Source organism: Labeo rohita, chromosome 22 (assembly GCF_022985175.1).
Source record: "Labeo rohita strain BAU-BD-2019 chromosome 22, IGBB_LRoh.1.0, whole genome shotgun sequence".
Taxonomy (NCBI): domain Eukaryota; kingdom Metazoa; phylum Chordata; class Actinopteri; order Cypriniformes; family Cyprinidae; genus Labeo; species Labeo rohita.
This window is the reverse complement of record NC_066890.1, coordinates 21,108,953-21,130,541: the sequence shown is the minus strand read 5'-3', so window position 1 is coordinate 21,130,541 and position 21,589 is coordinate 21,108,953. Positions and strand designations below refer to the sequence as shown.

The window sequence follows — 21,589 nt, the reverse complement described above, 5'->3', positions numbered from 1 at the left end:
ATTTGGAAATCTGGAATATGAGGATGCAAAAAAAAAAAAAACAATTTTGAGAAAATCCAAATGAACTTGTCCAAATGAAGTTTTTCGCAATGCATATTACTAATCAAAAATGAAGTATTTATTTATTTACGGTAGGAGATTTACAAAATATCTTCATAGAACATCCTATTAATATCCTAATGATTTTTGGCATGAAAGGTATATCGATAATTTTGACCCATACAATCTATTTTTGGTTTTTGCTACAAATATACCCATGCTATTTAAGACTGGTTTTGTGGTCCAGCGTCACATATGTGAAGTCAAAATTGAGAAAATCACCTTTAAAGTTCTTCAAATAATGTTCTTAATGTATATTACTAATCAAAAATTAGGTTTTCATACATTTACAGTAGGAATTTTACAAAATATCTTAAAGGAACATGATCTTTACTTAATATCCTAATGATTTTTGCATTAAAAGAAAAATCAAAAATTTTGACCCATACAATGTATTTTTGGCTATTGCTACAAATAAAGCTCAGTGACTTAAGACTGGTTTTGTGGTCCAGGGTCACATATGGATGAAAGAGGATTCGTATTTTACCCAGAAGCTAAAATTAAAATGACTTACAATAGATTATTTATTACTGTGATGTTTTTATCAGCTGTTTGGATGGCACCCATTCACTGCAATGGATCCATTGGTAAGCAAATGATGTAAAGCTACATTTCTCCAAATCTGTTCTGGTGAAGACATTTTAAATGGCCTAAGGTCAAGTAATTTGTCAGCAAATTTTAATTATTGGAAAAATTGTTCCTTTAAGTAATAGTTCACTCAAAAATTAAAAATTACCCCATGATTTACTCACCCTCAAGCCATCCTAGGTGTATGTGACTTTCTTCTTTCAGACTAATACAATTGGAGTTATATTAAAAAAATATCCTGGTCTTCCAAGCTTTTTAATGACAGTAAATGGGTGTTGAGACTCTGAAGTCCAAAAAAGTTCATCCATCCATCATAAAAAGTACTCCACACGTCTCAGAGGGTTAATAAAGGCCTTCTGAAGTGAATCAATGTGATATTTTTCTTACACAAACGCATAGATTTACTTCAGAAGGTCTTTATTAACCCCACCTTTTATGATGGATGCATGCACTTTTTTGGACTTCAAAATCTTAACACCCATTCACTGGCATTATAAAGCCTGGAAGAGCCAGGAGATTTTTTTTTTTTTATATAACTCTGACTGAATTCGTCTGAAAGAAGAAAGTCAAATACACCTAGAATGGCTTGAGGGTGAGTAGATCATGGGGTAATTTTCATTTTTGGGTGAATTATCCCTTTAAGTGTGTCTTAAGCATCCAAATATTTGGAGTCATTGCACATGCAAATAAATTACGTAGAAAATCCAAAAGAAAACCAAAACTTGTGATCTGCTTTCGTTATGTTTTAAAGCATATAGCGGATGAAGTTCACACATACACGCACAATGAGCTTGCACTTTGCACTTCTTTAAATAAGCCCCATTAAAATAAAGTTAGCACTGCAGTAAAGCCTGAAAATATCACTGTTTGGCAGGCTGCCTGCTTCCGTCCAGTAACAGCCATATCTGAATCATCCCACAGTCACACACACAAACACAAACATTTGCTTAGTTATCTAAGTCTAAAGAGATTTTTTTTCAATCTGTATATCAACAAACTATTTATTTATTTAAAGTGATGCCTGGTTTTCTACAGTGTGGTTCAATGCATCACACACAGAGCTACATTTATCATCTAAGTAGCTTCTTTTAAATGGCCATCAGCGATGAAAGACACATATGTCTTTTTACAGGCATATGATGTTACCGTATCTACCAGTAGGGGCTAAGTGGGCTAATCAATCAAACCACAACTGATAAATTGAATTTAGCATCACAGTCAGTGGGTGACACTAACTTTGCATCTGGGGCCCATTTTCAGCCATTTAATTACTAGCGGCCATTACAAGAGGCCCCCGACCATCACTTCCTCCCCACTGGGCCCATTGATTAGGACAGATCATCTGATGAGAGGTTACAGCTGGTAACAGCTGTAGACATTCCAGACCTCACTCTGGCCACCTGGGGTTATAAGATGTTATTAATACGCTTCTGGAAATCACACAAGCACATTCTGTCTCATTCACACATATCATTGCCATCATCCACAAAACTGAGAAGATACAGATTCTTCCATTTATGAGTGACGAACACAGGCAGGCAACACAAGTCTAATGAAACTGGACACCCTCTTTTAGACACACGTCCTCCATTAGACTGACTCTGTCAAAGCTCTTACGAGATAACCATGAGCTGCGCTGATAGCAGCAGCTGAGAATAGAGCAGTGACGGCCTTTTTGTTTCCATAGACCATGTCGGGACAGTGATTTAAAGGCAACCCAAGATATTATGACTTGTTTGGTTTAATATAATGTAAATGATGATGTATAAAATGAATCCACATTGTTTTATACATATTTCGGACTCATTATTCCCGATGATGTCAAATGGTTGCACTCGTTGAGCTACTGGCGCTTCCTGTTGCTATTTTTACAACACAACTCGGAAAATAAAAAACTGATTCGATGCCACATTGTGCGGCTTTTGGTTGTAATTTTCAACTGGAGGGCAATGACAAGTGATGCAAGTCTTCACTGCTTTCCTACGATAAGAAGAGGAGAAAAGAATGGGAAGATGCCTGTGGGCGAATAGCACTTTCCAAAGACCTGCATCTTTGTTCTCTCCACTTTAGCCCTGATGCCTTTGAGGCTTTTAGTAGACCACAGCTATTTACAAAGTTTACAAATGGCTGAGATAAGAAGCACTAGATGGCATCCTGGCAGAATGTAAACATGTTGACACTTGTCATGATGCTGCAGCCACTGAATGAGTTTCTCAGTGTGGATTTCACTTGATATCCGGGGGCCTTTAGACTCTTTGTGGGGGAAAATCGATGGTACAACATTTGGTTTAAGTCTGCGCTTATATCCATCACCACCTATTTTATTTTCCAAATTGTGTTGTGGTAAAAATAGCGACAGGTAGCGCCAGTAGCTCACTGGGTGCAACCATTTCACGTCATCAAAATAATTGCACCCCCCATAGTCCAAAATATATAAAACAATGTGGATTTTTAAAATAATGTAAATTTGCCATGGGCTTTTATATTACGTATCTCAGTAAGAGACATCATTTGTTACATTAAGCCATACAAGTCTAACTACACATGGTTCCGTTTTAACTTTGACTACTGTATATATAATTGTAAATGGTCAATGAGACATCACTCACAAGCTGGGTTTCCATCCAAAGTAGCGAATTTAACTTTCTGGGGTTTGACGGTGGCGCCACTTGCATTTTTAATGATAACAGTGAAAATAACTTAAAATACTCCGTCATTTCTGATAGTAATACATTGTTTGAATCTGTAAAGGGTCTATTTTTTATTTGTGTACACTTACAATATCAACAAAACATTGTGGTTTTGTAAAATAAAGAAAATAAACAGCGTGCGCTTTCAGCCGTTTTAGTCTCTGCGCATATCTTTTTGAAACGCATCACTAAAATGAACCAAAATTCAATGAATACTTTACACACAGCCATGTGAGATATATCTATAGAAAGTTTTTATCGAAAACAAATATTCTGTGAACCAACGCGATGTCCAATCTTTGGCTTCTGACTTTATTATCCCTTTATTAATATGATCGCTTTTTATACTATAATCATCCACGTCAGACACACAACATGTAAATGCCCACACCGCCTCTGTAAACAAAGCAGCGAGACTTCTTCTTCAAGTTCTTTTCGGCTACTTTGCATTTCTGGAAGGTGTGCAAAATTGCAATATCGCATAAAACATTGGCGCATAAGTGCTTGTTTCCATCCAATGAGTCAAAGAGAACAAAATTGTCACTTCCTGATAAACTGCCACTGATTATTACTAAGAGAATTAGGAGAGGCCACTGAATATAGTAATTGTCATCTATAATAAATTACTTGCAATATGCCATCTTTGAAATACTCAAAAAAACAGGGAGATAGAAACATATCTACTGTAAAAATCAATGAGTTTTCCAAGATGCACAACATTGCGCAGCCATGGATTGTAAAAAAAAAAAAAAAAAAAAAAAAAATCACCAATATTTATATTCCTGAAGAAATGGGGTAACTTTCACAGGTGAGAATGTGTTGGTTTGTGTTTTAATATGTATAAACACAATAATACAGGTTTTTAAACTATGGTAACTTTGTTGTTTTAACAGCTCTGCGGTTGCAGAAGCACAGTCAACTTGCTACATATGAAAAATATTATGAATAGGCTAAATTTTTCACAACTTTTCATAATAATCATATAAAATGTACATATTTTGTACATAGTAATTATTTCTTTATAAGAATTAAAAAGGACAAATGCAGTTTTGTTTTAAAAAAAAATCATGATATTTGATTCTAAAATGAATGACTCTTTACATTGTTTTTGAATATAATAATTAAAAACATTACTTTTTGTATTTGATGTCTACAGCACTTGATTAGAGTCATTCATTGAAAACTTTGCAGTAACTTGTTTGTTGCATCATCACTGTGGTGTTTGAAAGAAACATCAGGTCTACCTGAATTCTTGTTGGTGTGTGTGATGTTTTGGGTGTTATGTAAGACAGACTGTGGGTGGACATGAGTCACCTCGACCCTTAAAATGTCTACATGACTCACTCTTCATACATCTGCCTGATATTTACATTGTGAATGAACACGAATAGCCCGTACCTTCGCACGTCCCACCCCGCAGACAATCAACGCCAACCTGCAGCTGTGTCATCCGCTCAGACTGCCTCCAGAGGGAAACTTTAGTTTTTTTTTGTCATCTTATCAAGTTCAGCTAATGACACCACAAGCTCAGGGTTTGCTTCCCCACTGTGCCAAACGAAACAAACAATGTTTGGCAGGTGCCCACTGAGTTTGAGTCAGAAGAGATGTGGCATAGAAAAAAGCTGTTGGGAAACACTGCGATAGAACCCTGTAGGAAATATAGTTCAGAAAATGTCAATATGGGCTTTCCAAAAAAAAGTATTTTGAAATAGAACTATTTTATCATGATGTCAATTTGAAAAGCAAATGGAAATCTGTAAATCTGTTCCCTGGAAAATTTCCAACAGGTTTTTAGAATAGTTGCTAACAAGCTTCTGATTCATTCAAGATTTCTGATTAATCAAGCAAGCAAGGTTGCGTCCTTGTGCTATTTGTAGTACTTATCTAAAACTGTGTTGGCTTGCACAAAAACATGTAGGCTAATGTTACATGTAAAGCATAAAAACAAAGTTCTTGTGGTGTTTGTAGTCCTCACGTAGAATTGTTAACTTTTACAGTTGACTAAAACACTTCAACGCTAAGCTACTATGATAATGCTACTTTGCCAAAAACATCAACTTTGTGGTATTTGTAGTCTGTATATAGAGCCTTAACAAATTGGATAGTGAATAAACAAACACTAATGCTACTATGCTAATGCATCAAACACATCAAGTTGTGTCCTTGTGGTATTTATAGTTTCTTATGTAAAAACTTGTTAACTTGCATAGTGGACTAAAAAATAAACACTAATGAACTAAACTGATCACTAAAATGAACACGAATGTTACTATGCTAATGCTACTTTGTCAAACACATCAACTTGCGTCCTTGTGGTATTTGTAGTCTGTATGTAGAACCATGTTAACAAATTACGCAGTGGACAAACATAAACACTAATGCTACTATGCTAATAGTAATTTGTCAAGCACATTAACTTGTATTTTTACGGTATTTATAGTCCTCTGGTAGAACCTTGCAACAATGCTAATGCTAATATGTCAAGAACATCAACTTGCATACTTGTGGTGTTTGTAGTCTGTATGTAGTAGAACGTTAAATTAAATAGTGAACAAACATAAACGCTAATGCTTCTATGCTGATACTAATTTGTCAAGCACACAAACTTGCGTTTTTACAGTATTTGTAGTTCTTATGTAGAACTTGAATTAGAATTTGACCAAGTCAAACACTAATGCTACAATGCTAATGTGTCAGAAACATAAACTTGCATTTTTGTGGTATTTGTAGTCCTCACGTAGAACTGTTAACTTGCACTGTTGAATAAAACACACAAACACTAATGCTACTATGCTAATGCTACTTCGTCAAACATGTTAACTTGCATCCTTGTGGTATTTGTGGCCTGCATGTAGAACCTTAAACTGTACAGTGAATAAACAAACACTAATGCTACTATGCTAATGCATCAAAAACAAACTTGTATTTTTGCTATATTTGGGGTAGAGTCTTGTTAGCAATGGTTGCCATTTTGTCAAGCACAAAAACTTGCATTTTCACAGTATTTGCAGTCCTCATGTAGAAACTTGTTAACTTGCACAGTTGAATAAAACACAAACACTAATGCTATGTCAAACATTAACTTGCATCCTTGTGGTATTTGTAGTGTGCATGTAGAACCTTAAATTGCATAGTGCTACTATGCTAATGTCAAACATGGTATTTGTAGTCCTTATGTATAGCCTCATTAACTAGCACAGTCGACTAAAAAGAACAACAGTGCTACTGTAATAATGCTACTTTGTCGTGCGTTCTTATGGTCAGACAGATGTACATGTGCTATCTGGGTTGTTGCACAGTTGACAAACGCTAATGCTAATATGTCAAGAACATCAATTTGCACCCTTGTGGTTTTTGTAGTCTATATGTAGAACCTTAACAAATTGCAAAGTGAACAACATTAATGCTACTATGCTAATATGTAAAGAACTTGAATTTTCCTATATTTGTTGTAGAACCTTGTTAGCATAGATTTACACGTAAAACCTTGTTAACAACTTACATAGTGGACTAAAACAAACACTAATGCTACTATGCTAACGGTACACTGTAAAAAATAAAAAAAAAAACAATTTGAGTCAGCTTAAAATAATTTGTTACCCTGCTGGCTTAAAATTTTAAGTTCAGTCAACTAAAATGAGTTTAGTCAACTTGAAATGTTAAGTTGTACTAAGTAACAACTTAGATATTTGTGTTTGCTAAACTTAACAGATGGGTAAGTAACCCAGCTGCCTTAAAATTTTAAGTTGATTCAACTCAAATATCTAAGTTGTCACTTAGTATAATTTAACATATAATTTAAGTTGACTGAACTTAACTTAATTGACTGAATTTTAAGGTTACAAATTATTTTAAGTTGACTCAACAAATTGTTTTTTATAGTGTTTGTCAAGAACATAAACTTGTATTTTCCCTGTATTTGGGGTAGAATCTTGTTGTCATTTTGTTAAGCACATAAACTTGCTTTTACAGTATTTGTAATGCTACTTCGTCAAACACTTGCATCCTTGTGGTATTTGTAGTCCTCATGTAGAACCATGTTGTAAATTCCACAGTGGACACCTAAATACTAATGCTAATGTACTATGACTAGTGCTTATTTAGCAATGAGCAAAACAAACAAAAAATTAATAACTGTATTGATTAACAACCTACTATTTAATATTCATAGGCAAAGCTGAGAGGTTTTGTGTAGCGTCCACTACTTTTCAGATTGTCCCTACACCCCTTCATCTATTAATTTTGTTGCTAATATGGTGAGGAGTTTTTTTGGCATGGCCGGGTGGGTTTGTGTTACGAGGAAGATTATATAGAGTCTCAGAGAAAGACAAGCTGTCACAGGGTCTGTAAAGCCGCTGTAAAACATGGCTTGCCTGTTGCCACCGTGCCCTCTAAATTAATCTTGAAGCCCTCAGAGACTGCAAGTATGTGTGGTCTATTCGATGGCTTTGTGTTTGCGTTACCTCTTAATTTGAAGAAATAACGTACAAGTGTTTGACCAAAGATATTTTAAGAAACAAATTCCTCAGGAAGCTTCCATTTAAAATCATAAAAGCTATCCAACAGCGACCATCAAAGAGAAACAAGTTTCCAGGTGGCAACACCAGTAGATCTTGTGGCAATTATTCCAAGGTATTTCGCTCCTCCTCATTTATCTAACTTGCTGAACAATGGCTACCGGCTCCCGCGCTCTTGGCAGCGATTAAAAGGTAACCTATTTTCAACTGTCAGCAAGCCAACAACACGTCGGTCACGCAGTATAGTGTATAGGCGCTGCCCAGTCATGTGATCAGAGCAGAACACCGCTGTTAGTCCATGAGGAATATCAGGCATTGCTATCCATTAACATCGGCAGCAGTCAGCATCTAAAATTACAAATGGTGAGTAGTGAAATATATGGACCCCTGCTGTTTCATCCCTTCAGCACACCTGCTGGCAAATGTGGGCACTGCATTAGGCGCTCCCCTGCCTCGTAATTTATACGCCGAACACCTGGCCAGACCATGAGACCTCAGAGCAACCTGCTAGCAGGCCCGTCTCTGTTTCAGATGTGGATGAACCTTATACTGGCTTAATATGGAAAAAGTAGGTTACTCATCCAATATAGTATGTTGATCTGTAGCTTAATACACCACAAATCAACCACGACTTGAAGGATAGATAATTAATAAAGCAAGAATTCAGGGTCTTGTACAACATCTTGGCTTTCTTTAGAAGTGTCAATGCACACCATATATGATCACAAAAAAACAGGTGGAAGCAATATATAACTGATGTAGAGAAACCAGAAACCGGTCTCTCCTGAATGTGCCATTCAGAGGTGAAATGTACTTGAAATGTACTGATAACCATAATTCAGGTGCTTTTTGTGCTACAAAATACCAATTTTATATTTATTTTTGGATAATATTATAGTGCTCCCAGATCTGTTAACTCCATTCCACAGAATTCAGTTTTTTCTCCACAAATCAGTGATGGAAATGCAACAAAATCATCTTAAGATTCTGTTTGAGCCGAAGTCAAATTCGTAAATCAAAACCATGTGGCGTCATTCTATTATTAGCGCCCACCGTACTCTGTCACCATGTCAGAGCTGCATCTCGTAGATGTCTAGTTTTATTTGCACTGTATGTTAATCATGTGCTTTGGTTCTGAGGGCCAACCGTACCCGTCTGCTGACAGGAGACAGCGTTCCCACACAGGGCTCTTCGGTTTCACTAGTTTTTAACGGCTGTCCAGAGGAATTCCCAACACACTTCAATCCGTCAGTAAGTCCCATCTAGTAGATGGTATGATGTTTGGACCCAAAAAGCATCTTTCTCCATTGATTCTAATTGAAAAGCTTGATATATTCTTTTAAAACTTGACTGATTTATGAAGAAAAGCACATTTGTGACCCCTGGACTTTCTCTGAACAGGCCACATCTGTTTTAGATGGACCTACGGTACCATTTTATGGCACGCTAAAGATCTGAGAAGAGAGAATGTGTGAAAACACCATAAACTGGTAAACAACAAAAGGAATATTTAGCCCAGTACTTAGCACCCTGAACACTTAAAAGCCTATACTAAACCCTATAAAGATTTCAAATCCATACTGCTACCTACTGTGAACACACGAGGTGTTAGAAATTTAATCAACCTCAAGCTGAAACACTTATTTGATGAAAATGGCTTACAGTTATTCTCAATGTGTGATGGTGTCAAGCCTCAGAGAATGATAATAAGCTATTTACCAAAGATTTGTCACTGCCTATGTAGCGGAGATGAGTCACAGCATCACCTTGAATCTCAGACAAGCATGAGAATTAGTGCGTTAATATTATTAGTTGTAATAGTTTAATTATAAAATGCAATATGTAATATAATCTAAGATAAATTTATCATCTCAGTGGTGAAGTGTGTAATCAGCGTCTAAAATGGAACGGACTTAACTGTTTTCGAACAGTTTTTTTTGAAAACAGACTCCTCCACAGACTCTGCCTGCCATTGGTTAGGCAAACACATAGCTCCGCCCCAAAATCATACCATTGGCTGAGTGTTGCTATGCTGAGTTGGTCCAAAAAACACAAAACAATGTTTTGAAAACACCACAGAGACGTAGGGTTTTTAAGGAAACCAACCTTTAAATGGTTTACTTATAGCTGACTACATTAAACTAGAAAATTAGAAAGTGTATCAACATAGAAATACTACATATATTGGAATACTACATATATTGAATATGGAAATATATTATATTTATTCTGTATAGCCTTGTTGCTATACTATACCTGAAACTATAGTACCAATGTTAAAAAATTACTATGTTGCATCATAAAGGATGGCACAAAGTGAGCTACAGGTTCGCATGTTTCTGAACTGATTAATAAATTGTAATTAAAATGATTGCCACAATCATATTTAGCAGAGATGAGTCACAATATCACCCTGAAACTCAGACAAGCTTGAGAATTTGTGCTTTAATATTATTCGTTTTAATAGTTTCATTGTAAAATTTAATATGTAATATAAGCTAATATAAATATATAATATAATCATTTTATTTATCTCAGTGGTAAAGTGTGTAATCTAAAATGGAACTGAGTTAACTGTTTTCAAACAGGTTTTTTTTTTTTTTTTTTTTTTTTTTACCTTTCCCCTCTCCCAGAGACTCTGCCTGCCATTGGTAAGGGAAACACATAGCTCCGCCCCAAAATCATACCATTGGCTGAGTCTGTTGCTATGCTGAGCTGGTCAAAAAAAAAAAAAAAAACCCACAAAGCAATGTTTTTGAAATAAATCTACAAATGGCTTACTTAAAGCTGTGTCTGTACATTAAACTAGTAAATGAGAAAGTATATTAACAGAAACGCTACATACATTGGAATAAGTTCAATAAATATACAAAATATGAAGGATTATATATATATATATATATATATATATATATATATATATATATATATATATATAAAGGATGGCACAATGGCACAAAGCCAGCTACAGGTTGTAAAACGAACATGCCGGAAGGTTAAATGCATGTTCCTGAACTGTGATTAGCAACTGAATCTCAGACAAGCTTGAGAATTATGTGCTTTAATAATTACATTTAATAATTTAATTTGTTTTAATAGTTTAATTATAAATGTAATATGTAATATAACCTAAAATAAATACACTATGTAAGAATTTAAGGTTTTTTTTTCTTTCCCCTCACCCAAGAGTCTGCCTACCATTGGTTAAGGAAACGCATAGCTCCGCCCCAAACTTACGCCATTGGCCGAGTCTGTTGTTATGCTGAGCTGTATTTTAACAACACTAAAGAGACACAGTGTTTTTGATTAGTTGATTAGTTGGATCAGGTGTTTGATTAGGGTTGGAGCAAAACCAGGAATTGAGTTTGAGACCAGTGGTGTAATCAGTGTCTCAAAAAAGGAACTGACTTAACTGTTTTCAAACAGGTTTTTCCCCCCTTTACTCTCCCACAGAGATTCTGCCTGCCATTGGTTAGGGAACTTCACCCCAAACTCATGCCATTGGCTCAGTGTTGCTATGCTGAAACACACACAAAGCAATGTTTTGAAAACACCACAGACATACTGTGGTGTTTTTAAGGGGAATCAACCTACAAATGGCTTACTTGTAGCTGTCTCTCTATATTAAACCAGTATATGAGAAAGTATTTTAACATAGAAATATTACATATATTGGAATTAGTTCTGTTCCTCATTAAAGTATTATTCTCATTTCAATATTCGGGCTTTGCAATACTCACATAGGGAATTATACCTGTGCCATTGAGCTATACTATACATGGAACTATAGTATTATGACAAAAATAACTAAAGACCTCATAAAGGATGCCACAATGGCACAAAACAAGCTACAGGTTGTAAAACGAACATGCCGGAAGGTTAAACGCACGTAGATGAAAGAAAATGCCTTTACAGTGAGCACACGTGCTACAAACTCCTCACAGTTCACAGAGCAGCGGCATCTGTGCAACCCTGAGCTTTAGACAAGAGATTTCAAAGTCTTTGGAGAGAAACCGTATGCATTCCTGGCATTAAGGCATGACGGTGCTGTTGTCAGGGTCTGTGACATGTTAGTTACATGAAAAGAGAGGGGGAACAGCACACTCAGTGCCAGGTCAACATCAAATCAAAACTCTTTTACTTCTTAATATGCGTCTTTTGCGCATGATTCATTAGTAAACTGCAATTGTCTTTGTAATCTTTCATAACAATGTACAAAGTCCTAACCCTAAAATCTGGCTGGTTAATAGTAATGTTATTGCTATCACAGTAAGTCCTATTAAGTCCTAGCATTGCTGTCTATACAGGGTCAAAAAGCTCACGGATTTCATTTAAAATATCGTCATTTGTGTTCTGAAGATGAACGAAGGTCTTATGGTTTTGGAATGACATGAGGGCGAGTAATTAATGACAGAATTTTCATTTTTGCGGAACTATCCCTTTAAGGGAATATAAACAATGTCAGAATTCTCTATTTTTTTAGTCAAAAGGAACATAGTTATGATACTGAATTAAAGGGCACTAACTGATTGGGATATGGGAGACAATAAGTTGGGAAACACTGGTATACAGTTATTTAGGGAAACCGTACAGACTTTAATGTGATATGTGATACTGTATTGTCAGGAGTTATCAGACACAGTGTCACACAAAGGAATCTGACATTGAACACTGAATGCACCTACAGTGGTATGACAATGATTTTTAATTCTGTCTTTGGAGGAGCTTGTATTTTAACAATCGAATAAAGGCTAAATCTAGTTTATAAGCAGATCTGCCTCATGCCTTGACTCTGCTCAGGGACAGACGTCCAATTAAACTCGGATAAACACCTTCTTTAATTTTAGACGATGTTTACCCAGGGACCTTTACACTTGGCCGACGTGTTTTCAGCATATGTTCGGCACACAGCAGGACGGTCCCAACAGCGCAGCTACGGCAGAGATCATTACATATAATTTAATCAAACACATATAGAGCTGTCAGTGACGTCACATTGAGCACTTTCCGAAAAGGGAAACCGCATCAGCATTGGTGTGAAGCAGTGATCAGGGCTGACTTCCCATTTCTAATTACATCAAATACAAACTAGTGCAGTTTTACAACTTGGGTGTGGATGAAGTGGTGCAATTTATCTGATTAAGCTATAAATGGACGTATAAAACAGAGTTCAAGACCTCAAAGTCATGCAGAGAAGCTTTGTGTAAGGCCATTTCGATGGACATCCATGGAATTTTTCTTACATTTTTTTTGCCTCAGACTATGGGAATATATCATGTGGTGTACTTTCAGCATCAGAATTACCAAAGTGCCTTTTGCTTCCAAACCACTTCAAAGTTCAGAAATTCCCTTTCAGTGAAACAGCAGAAGTTGCTAGTGCCATAAAACTGTCATACGTTTTACTTAAAAGATTAGCCCAGTTGCTTCTACGTGTCAACAAAGCAATGAACACTTGCTCAGAGGCCTAAACCCTAACGGCCACAGCAGGAAACCTGCAATTCTGCAAAGATGGAAACAAATAAGTGTCACCACAAATAGGCTGATAGCGGTTGACACCAGCTGAGGGCCAAGCCTAACACTTTTTCACCAAGCTAACGTGGCGCCTTGTCGACAAATCCTTTCACACTGTATTTGTTGCATACATGGACGTGAAGGAAGCAGCACTTGTTTCCGATGTTGTTCCAAACACTGACGCTTCTCAAATTTGTTTAACCAAAACCACCGACCAAACTGCTTTGGATAATTAATGACCGTCAGTTTTTACAGCGTCTATCGATCAAAGCAGCTGACAGCACCCGTCTTAAGATTGCTGAAAGGGCGAGTGCTGATATTTGAGAGATCACACCTTCTTGAATAAACTGTCATTTGATCCAAGCCACAGGAGGAAACAAGGCACATTCAGACAGACTGTCTGAACTTCAAGATTTAGCCAAATGGCGTCAGAACCATTTGGCCTTGGCAATGAAAGAAAGATCAAGGAGATATCAGAAGACGACACAATGAATGGAAGCTAGTGGATGCTTTGCTGGTTTTAAAGGTTGGCGACGTCACATAAATGTGGCGCCATGTAGGTGTAACTTGTAATAGTAGGTGTAATGCTACAGTTAGCTTAGCAGGTTTTTGATTATTACACCATGATCCAAACATCGGACAACACTTTGTGAACAATTTTATAACTGGAAGCCATTCCCAACATCTATAAGCTGCTGCGCAATGTCTAAAAGATGGTGTATAGAAAAATAAAACAGCAATGCTACAGTTAGCTTAGCAATATTTTGATAAGTATTCCATCATTTCGACACTGACAATACTTTGTGAACATCGGGAATGATTATATGACTGGAAGTCATTCCCAACATCTAAAGTCTGTGCAGTGCACAGTGTCTAAAAGATGTTGTATGAAGAAATAAAACAGCAGTACTACATTTGGCTTAGCAAGTTTTTGATTACTACATCATCCAGAGAGTGGACAACACTTTGTGGAAATTGGGAACAGATTTATGATTGGAAGTGATTCCCAGCACCTACAGAGTGATGCCCAATTTCAAAAAAGATGGTGTGTAAAGAACTAAAGCAGCAATGCTCAGGTATTAATTTATGATTGAAAGTCATTCCCAACATCTATAAAGTGTTGCTCAATGTCTAAAAGATGGTGTATGAAGAAACAAAACAGCAATGCTACAGTTAGCTTAGCAAGTTTTTGAATAGTACACCATCATCCAGACATCGGACAACACTTTGTGGATGTTGGGAATTGACTTATCATTGGAAGTCATTCCGAATAAAAATGAAGTGTTTCCTAATGTCTAAAACATGGCATATAAAGAAATAATGAGCAATGCTAGTTAGCTTAAGTTTTTGATGGGTATGCCATCATACCACTGTCCAGACATCTGACAACACTTGGTGGATGTCGGAAATCAATTTATGATCAGAAGTCCCAACATTCAGGATATGTTGCCCCATCTCTAAAAGATGGCATGTAATGAAATAAAACATCAAAGCTACAGTTAGCTTAGCAAGTTTTGATTGGTATATCATTGTCCAGACACTGGACAACACTGTGTGGACGTCGAGAATGAATTTATGATTGAAAGTCATTCCTTAACAAGTTTTTCATTAGTATGCCATCATCTTGACATCTTACAAAACTTGTGGATGCCTGGAATGAATTTATGATCGGAAGTCATTCCCAACATCTATAAAGTGCTGCACAATGTCTAAAAGATGGCGTATAAATAAAAAAAATGAATAGCAACGTTACAGTTACCTTAGCAAGGTTTTAATAAGTATGCCATCATCTAGACATTAGACAACACTTAGTAGACGTTATAAAGGAATTTATGATTGGAAGTCTTCCCTATATCCATAAAGTGTTGTCCAGTATTAAAAAGATGGTGTATAATGAAATAAAACCGCAATGCTACAGTTAGCTTAGTAAGATTTTGATTAGTATGCCACCATCCAGACATCAGACATCAGACAACACTTTGTGGATGTTGGGAACAAATATATGATTGGAAGTCATTCCATACATTCAGAAAGTTTTTCCCAATGTCTAAAAGATGGCATATAAAGAAAACAGCAATGTTTCAGTTAGCTTACCAAGTTTTGATTAGTACACCATCATCCAGATATTGGACAACAGTTTTTGGATGTCAGGAACAAATGGAAAAAATGTTTGGAAGTCATTCTTAACATTAATAGATGTTCAGACGTCCAGACATCAGACAACACCTTGTGTACTTCAGGAACAAATTTATAATTAAAAGTAATTTCCAACTTCCATAAAATGTTGCCCAATGTCTAAAACAATTGCATACAAAGGAATAAGTAGCAACGCTACAGTTAGCTTAGCAAGTTTTTGATTGGTATGCCATTGTCCAGACATTGGACAACACTAGGTGGACATTAGGAATGAATTTATGATTAGTCATTCCCAACATCCATAAAGTGTTGCCCAATGTCTAAAAGATGGTGTTTTAGAAGTTAAACACCAACAGTGAAGTTCGCTTAGCAAGTTTTTGATTATTATGCCATTGTCCAGACATTGGACAATATTTTTTTGGGCCCTGGGAACAAATTTATGGCTGGAAGTCATTCCCAATACCCATGAAGTGTTATCCAATGTCTAAAAGATGGAGTTTTAAAAAATAAACACCAACAGTGAAATTCGCTTAGCGTGTTTTTGATTAGTATGGTATTGTCCAGACATTGGACAATATTTTTTTGGGCCCTGGGAACAAATTTATGACTGGACGTCATTCTCAACATCCATAAAGTGTTGCCCAATGTCTAAAAGATGGAGTTTTAAAAAATAAACACCAACACTGAAATTCGCTTAGCGCGTTTTTGATTAGTATGGTATTGTCCAGACATTGGACAATATTTTTTCGGGGCTTTGGGCACAAATTTATGACTGGACGTCATTCCCAACATCGATAACGTGTTGCCCAATGTCTAAAAGATGGTGTTTTAGAAGTTAAACACCAACACTAAAGTTCACTTAGCAAGTTTTTGCTTAGTATGGTATTGTCCAGACATTGGACAATATTTTTTGGGGGCTTTGGGCACAAATTTATGACTGGAAGTCATTCCCAACATCCATAACGTGTTGCCCAATGTCTAAAAGATGGAGTTTTAGAAAATAAACACCAACGTTGAAATTCGCTTAGCAAGTTTCTGATTAGTATGTCATCGTCCAGACATTGGACAACACTTTGTGGGCACTGGGAACAAATTTCTGATTGGAAGTCATTTCCAACATCTATAAAGAGTTTCCCAATGTCTAAAAGAGTGTTTTAGACACAAAACAGCAACATTTAAGTTAGCTTAGCAAGTTTTTAATTAGATAGGCCAATTGGAGATCCTACATCCCCAACTGAAGAATAGGTCTGTATTAAGTGATCACCAATTGTACAAACCAATTTTTCCCTACTTGTCAAATGTACAGGTTTACAGACCAACAAAGCAACAATTTCTTGCTTTAAAATGTCACAGTGACAGTCTTCAGCACACGTGTTCAACTCTTTCCAATCATTTTAGAACTTCATAGGCCTCTGCTGCCGCATCCAAACATCAAACAGCTCAAAACACAAGTGTTTCCATGCAGCATTGTGTTACAATACGGCTTGATGACCGCATGCACATGAAGCTAATGACAAAAGGCAACCGAATAGCCGGTAGTCTTAAGAGCTGAAGGGACAAAGGCATTCACAACATATTTCCCAGCTGTGATTTAAGCATCCCTGGTAATACCAGCAAACACGCATGCTATGAAGAGGCAAGGTCAACACGGCACTCAGGCCTTCAGTAAGAAACAAGTTTAAAACCTTAAAGTTAAAGTAGTTTGAAACATCTAAATACAACCGTTCAAAGGTCAAGCAACACCAAAAAAACCAAGACTGCAATAGAAAAAAAAGTTAATGTTACAACAAAAACAAAAAAAACAAAATGTACCTTTCAAGGGGCATATTCACACAGCAGTTTACACCAGTATCTGGAAAACTCAAAAGCGCTGTAACCAGAATGGCGTCTGGGACTCCCATCAGCCCCCACGTTCCTGGGGGTACAAGGCAACTTCCCCCTTTGGGTCTAGCTGGCAGAGTGATATAGAGAGAGCAGCTGAGGAGGGGATATATGGGAAAAGAGAGGGAGCGATAGTGCGCGGCGGACGAGAGGAAAAAGGCCAGCACAACAGTCCTGATACATCCTGACAATACCAGTCCTAATGCTACGACCTACCGCGCTATTTAAAAACAATCCATCAAAAATACCCCATCTTTCACCACACTGTCAGAGCCTACGACCTTTCGCTGGCTGTGAAAAGCTTCACTCGGGCAGCTGAGGGTTTAATGCACTGCGGTGTTTAATGCAAGAGCCAACCTGGAAGGCACTGTTAAACAATTAAGCCGACTTAGTATAATAGATTTTTCAAGCAATTGTAAAAATCACAAAATTGTAAAAGTCACGTTGGCTGCAGGATTGTTTTTGATTATAATTGTTCAAATACTTGAAGTTACTAAAGCGCATTAAAAAAAAAAAAAAAAATTGTAATTTTGAATTAATTTCCAATTAAAACCACATTTCTGGTCACATTATTTTTGTATCAAACATTGTTAATGTTTTTAACATTTTATGACACTTTTAAAGTCTTAAAGGAATCATTTTTTGCATATTTTTTTCTCATAACAAATATTCAATGCATTTTCACAAATTTAAATATATATTAATATACATTAAAACTGAATATGAAATGTAAAAGGGTCAGATTCAATGCAAGACGCCTTGTACATGCTCACAGAAAGTGTTGTGCAAAAACAGAGAATGTTGATGGGTTAAAATAGACTCGGTGGACGGCACGTCCATAAACGGACACCTTTTTAGCGCTGCAACAAAATTGGCGTCTACATCTCTGTCAGTAACACACACGGAAAAGTCGTGTGATTCTATACGTCAGCCGCTGGAGACCCTACAGGGGGTTTTCAGTCAAGACTGCATATTGCTGCCATGTTTGTAAAGCACACAAAGTTAATTTTGTTCATCTGCACTAGAGCAAGTTGCATAGTACTTGAAATATTACTTAAAATCCTTCAAATGACCTGCACTAGTGAATGTGTAGGATATTGACCAAAGATATATATATATATTTTTTTTTTTTTACACAATTTGCTTATGCAACCGTCTAAACGTTGCAAGACATCTGCACAAACACTGTATTGAACACAAGTGTTTTTAAATGATCAGTGTTATATTTCGACTAGTGCTAAGTGATTTCATAGAGAGGCATGTTGCAGGAATGTGGTCATCACTTACGCGCACATCAGCACCGATCATGCCGTGTGCCATTTATCTGTTACAAGCGAATAGCAGTTTGTCACCAGTAACATCTGCTGAAAACATTCAATGGGGCCACATACATGACTCGCATGTGTTGTCCGTCTGTAGAGACCCAAGTTAATTGTTTTTCACTTCTTCAAAATAGATTCAACTTGTACAAAATTAAATGAGGTACTAAGTTTAAGTTAAAAGTATGTTTTAATAACATTTTAGTGCATGCATTAAAGATTTACTTTTGGATGATTTATCAAGCATGCAAATTCATACTTCACTAGACTGAGTATACTTTTGATACAGTATTTTTTTTTTTATTGATTTTATTTATTTATTTATTTTTTTTTGTTGCTAAATTTGATTTTTAGTTACCAAGAAACTAATTCCAACATTAATTTTAAAACTTTTGTCTGACATAAAGATCAGTTTCAAAATGAAATGTTATTTATGCCATAATTACCCTAGTAAAAAAAGTAATATATTTACAATATATTCATTTTATACTAAGTGTAGTTTAAATCTATTAACGTATTTACTGACATATCACTTGAGACATCATGATTTAACAATTACTATTAAACTTTATTTGGAGTACTACTTATGCACAATGCAACACATTTATTAATATTAAGGCTAAAATGTGTTTTAAATTCAGTATTGATGAGGATTGCATGATCTTTGAATAATATCAGTCTTTGCATACTTGCAATAGTTCCACTTTAGCACAATCAAATATACTTCAGTATATCTTTAGTTTGACTTCAGCACTATTTTGGCACAGTTAAAGAGCAATAAGTACAAAATTAGTTGTTCCAATTTAGCAACTTTAAGTATAGCAGTTTAGTACACTAAAGTGCAATTACAAAGTATTTTTATTAAGTACATAAACATGTAAATGTATCTGTAGTATACTTAGAATAAAATAAATGTATTTTTCACTAGGGTGTCCATAAGGAATGTTAATAATAATATTAATGTTTAAAAGTCTTATTGTTTGCTTTAAATTTACCTGTATATAAATATGGATTTTTTTTCAGTACTTAACAGTCCTGTTAATTATTAGTTGTTAAAATTTTGACCAGATCCATTACCAATAAATACTACTATTCATTTCATAATTATTGGTAAGAACTGTTGATTTATTATTAATGTATATAAATAGAAATATCTTTTGTAGCACTTTAACACTCCTGTTAAATTTTATTTATTTTTTTTACCAGATGCATTATCAAATTGAACCGAGTAAACATATTTTCGGTGTTTCTTAAAACTGTCGGAATCAGAACAAGTGTGTGATCGAATAAAAATGAGTCACTTTAAAAAAAACTGAAAATAAAATGCAATAGAAAAATAGGTAACACTTTAGTACAGGGACCAATTCTTACTATTAACTAGTTGCTTAATAGCATGCCTATTATTAACATATTGGCTGTTTATTAGTACTTATAAAGCACCTATTCTGCATGATATTCTACAGTAGTCAACATCTGAAGTGGATCAAAACCTTTCATCAAATTTGTCCTAAAACCAAAACAACACCTGTTCTTATCTTAGGACAACTTCGATGAACCAATACCTAAACTTAACTATCTTACTAACTATTAATAGGCAGGAAATTAAGAGTTTGAGGCAAAATTCAGCTTAATAGTAAGAACTGTACCTTAAAATAAGGTGGCCAAAAAATAAATTAAAAACACAATACAATAACATTAAGCAACTACATTCAACCTACATTAAACTTAGATGAAATACATGGTTAGATTCATGATGACACAGAAAGCATGATGGGATAAGCTGGAGGAATGATAACAGTGTTTATCTTGGAGATCTTCGGCTACTATAATACTTCTCAGAATCGCAGTGGAATTACACTTTGGCAAAGTACTCCAAGTTACACTCATCAAACCCATCCATCATCCCGGGGTGTCTTGAAAAGAACCGTGCGACTTCAAGTGTTTAGAAGATTTCTTGCTACTTAAGCGTGATTTATTCACCAAAACACTCGCGAGTAAATTGATTTCTCATAGAACTCCATGCGACGCAAACAATTTTTCCCACAGCAGCACATTTCTTACCTCTGAAGGTGTTCAGCGGAAGCTTTCCCAACATTTCCTGAAATTTTAGACTGGCCGTTTTCAAAAACACCCTTTTCCCAAGCTTGCTTCATGGTAGAAACAACTTTCTACCCGCTAGAAAATCCAACGAGCCGCTTCCTAAGAGTAGCGCACTGAATCCCGATGGAGGTCCAGTCTTTCCGTTCAGCCGTGTTGTTTTGGATCGGCCTCCAGTGCCTCTGGGATCAGTAGCGGTAATGAAAGTTAGCCCACTCGCGCCCTCTGACTGCGCTTCTGCTAGACTCTCAAACGTCTAAAAAAAGTGTGGATAAAAAAGGGTGTTCAAAGGGGCTGGCGGTAAAGCTGGAGGAATACGACGTGAAGCAGGGACGTTAAAGGCACTTGACCATTTGGGAGTCCCCGAGGGCTGCCGTACACTTTCATTCTCTCTCCAGCCAATGATAGAGCAAGTGTGAGGAATGCCATTAGCCAGTCACTCAAAAGTGCCGGATCAGTTTCGTCAACAGATCATCAAAGGCCAGACCCCAGTGCGCAGATTATTAACATTTCCGACCATTAACATTTTGTGGGAGACAATGGGGGCCCTGTTGCCCGTCTACGTGCAAAGCCTTTGATTCTCGCACTGTAAAGCTGTGGAACATTACTGCTGACGGAGAGATCCAGACACAAAGATTTACTGGAGATCTGGACGCTGGCTGAAGGGTTTTGTGTTTGGGTCTCATTTGACTCAAAACACTGGGTGGGATTTACTTGCATTGTAACAAAGATGTGTGAAGTAGTTCAACCT

General features: G+C 36.3%; 1 protein-coding gene across 1 annotated transcript in view; it reads right to left on the bottom strand.

Moving 5' to 3' along the window:
• rbm20 (RNA binding motif protein 20) overlaps positions 1-21,184 on the bottom strand; it is a 75,265-nt gene extending 54,081 nt beyond the window's left edge. Inside the window, exon 1 of the mRNA XM_051095676.1 lies at positions 20,803-21,184. Within this exon, the coding sequence (XP_050951633.1) occupies positions 20,803-20,894 (92 nt within the window). The 5' untranslated portion in view covers positions 20,895-21,184. The remainder of the gene's footprint in view (positions 1-20,802) is intronic.
• Positions 21,185-21,589: the final 405 nt, after the last annotated feature.